General features: G+C 43.5%; 1 protein-coding gene across 1 annotated transcript in view; it reads left to right on the forward strand.

Moving 5' to 3' along the window:
* The window catches only part of OVCH1 (ovochymase 1), an 85656-nt gene that overhangs the window by 10398 nt on the left and 73148 nt on the right, over positions 1–2110 (forward strand). The window contains 1 exon segment of the mRNA XM_011979579.1: positions 1292–1394. Coding sequence (XP_011834969.1) covers positions 1292–1394 — 103 coding nt within the window.

The raw sequence follows: 2110 nt of genomic DNA on the forward strand, positions 1-2110 counted from the left end.
CCTCCCAGGTTCACGCCATTCTCCTGCCTCAGCCTCCCGAGTAGCTGGGACTACAGGCACCCGCCACCTCGCCCAGCTAGTTTTTTCTATTTTTTAGTAGAGACGGGGTTTCACCGCGTTAACCAGGATGGTCTCGATCTCCTGACCTCATGATCCGCCCGTCTCGGCCTTCCAAAGTGCTGGGATTACAGGCTTGAGCCACCGCGCCCGGCCTCTTTCTTCATTTTTTCAGTTGGCACAGTTTTTCTCTGTACTACTTAAGAATACTAAAAATAAATCACTCATCTCCCACTTTGCCCGCTCAACCTTGTTAACTTACTTGGCAACAGTGAAAAAATGAGGGAGGCCTTGGAGAGTTAATTTGGCTCTGTGACACTAAAATCTAAATTAGGAAAATGTGGGCCTGGAGATACCAAACCTGTCCTCTGCAGAATGAAAGAGGCCTGAGAGAACACAGCTTTCCGGAACAAGCAGTTGAATGTAGGAACCAAGTATTTTTTAAAATGACAAGACCCAGAGCCCCAGAACATAGTGCTCTCTCCATCGTCCATCCGTTTCTCATGGCAGTCCAAGGGCAGCCACCTGACTGAGGGCTTTTAGAAGTGGTGCTGTGGATCCAACCACAGGCCAGCACTTCCTCGAACTGCCGCAGACTCTTCTTTGGTCTTAGATGTAAAAGTCCTCTTCACTGCTCTACTGCGGGGGAGCAATTCTCTTCTGGTAGCAATTATATTCCATTTTGATCACCTGGAAGGGAAAGTTGATAAGATTTAAAAGCCCTGAACAAAGGTAAATGGTAACAATCAGATTTTACAAGAGCAATGAAATCAGACATTAATGGTTAATCCCAGAAAAATGAATATCGGAATGTGATAAGTGATTTATTTAAATAATGCTTCCGTAGGATAATCTTCTAAGCTTCTCATCCTCTGTTTGCCTATTTTTTTTTTTCCAGTTCATCTTCCCTATCTCTTTCCAGAACTGGCTATGCTTTGGAAATAGAGTTCAATTCAGTTTTCTTAACCTTAAAAATCAGAGAATTGAATATTTCATATTTTATTTTTTAAACCACACTAACCAACAAATCAAATAAATTACTTTCTGCTTCCACATAGTCCTTTAACCTTTTTTAAAAGACGTAGTGGATCACTCACTCTGAGAAAAAGATTCCCTCTGCATTGATTTTAGTAGAAGTTACAATTCTTAATAGTCTTTAACGTCACCTTGTTAAAAATGTTTTATTTAAGTGATTATTATTGGAAAAGACACTAACTCCTCATACCTTCTACAGGTTTGGATCAGGGCCAACCCATCTCAAAAGTGGGTCCGAGGTATATCACAAAGGCCCTGAGTTCTGTCCAAGAAGTGAACGGAAGCCAGAGAGGAGAGGGTATGTGTGGTTCTAATTAGAGAAGGAAGCTGACTTGAAAAGAGTCATCAGAGGAAAGTAAACAGAAGGGTTGTACCATATTCACAATCTGAGTTTTATTTAAATGTTCGAATGTAAACTTTAAACGCCCCTCCCATATTCATACGTAGGCGCCAACGTTTAAAACCTAACCCTGGCATCTAAAGCTTTTGAGTAAATGAGGGAGACTTTCCATGCCGTTACTAAAAGTTTTATCCATTTATTTATTTATTTATTTATTTAGAGATGGAGTCTCACTCTGTCACCCAGGCTGAAGTACAGTGGCAAGCAGTCTCTGCTCACTGCAACCTCCGCCTCCTGGGTTCAAGCAATTCTCCTGCCTCAGCCTCCCAAGTAGCCAGGACTACCGGCACCTGCCAGCACGCCCAGCTAATTTTTGTATTTTTAGTAGAGACAGGATTTCACCATGTTGACCAGGCTGGTCTTGAACTCCTGACCTCAGATGATCCACCCACCTCGGCCTCCCAAAGTGCTGGTGCTGGGATTACAGGCATGAACCACTGCACCCAGCTTATTTAGCATCTTCTTTTTTTTTTCAAGATTGAGTCTTGTTCTGCCACCCAGACTGGAGTGCAGTGGCATGCACTCTGCCTCCTGGGTTCAAGCAATTCTCCTGCCTCAGTCTCCTGAGTAGCTGGGACTACAGGCATGGACCACCACACCTGACTAATGTTGGCCAGG

Source organism: Mandrillus leucophaeus, unplaced genomic scaffold (assembly GCF_000951045.1).
Source record: "Mandrillus leucophaeus isolate KB7577 unplaced genomic scaffold, Mleu.le_1.0 Scaffold203, whole genome shotgun sequence".
NCBI lineage: Eukaryota > Metazoa > Chordata > Mammalia > Primates > Cercopithecidae > Mandrillus > Mandrillus leucophaeus.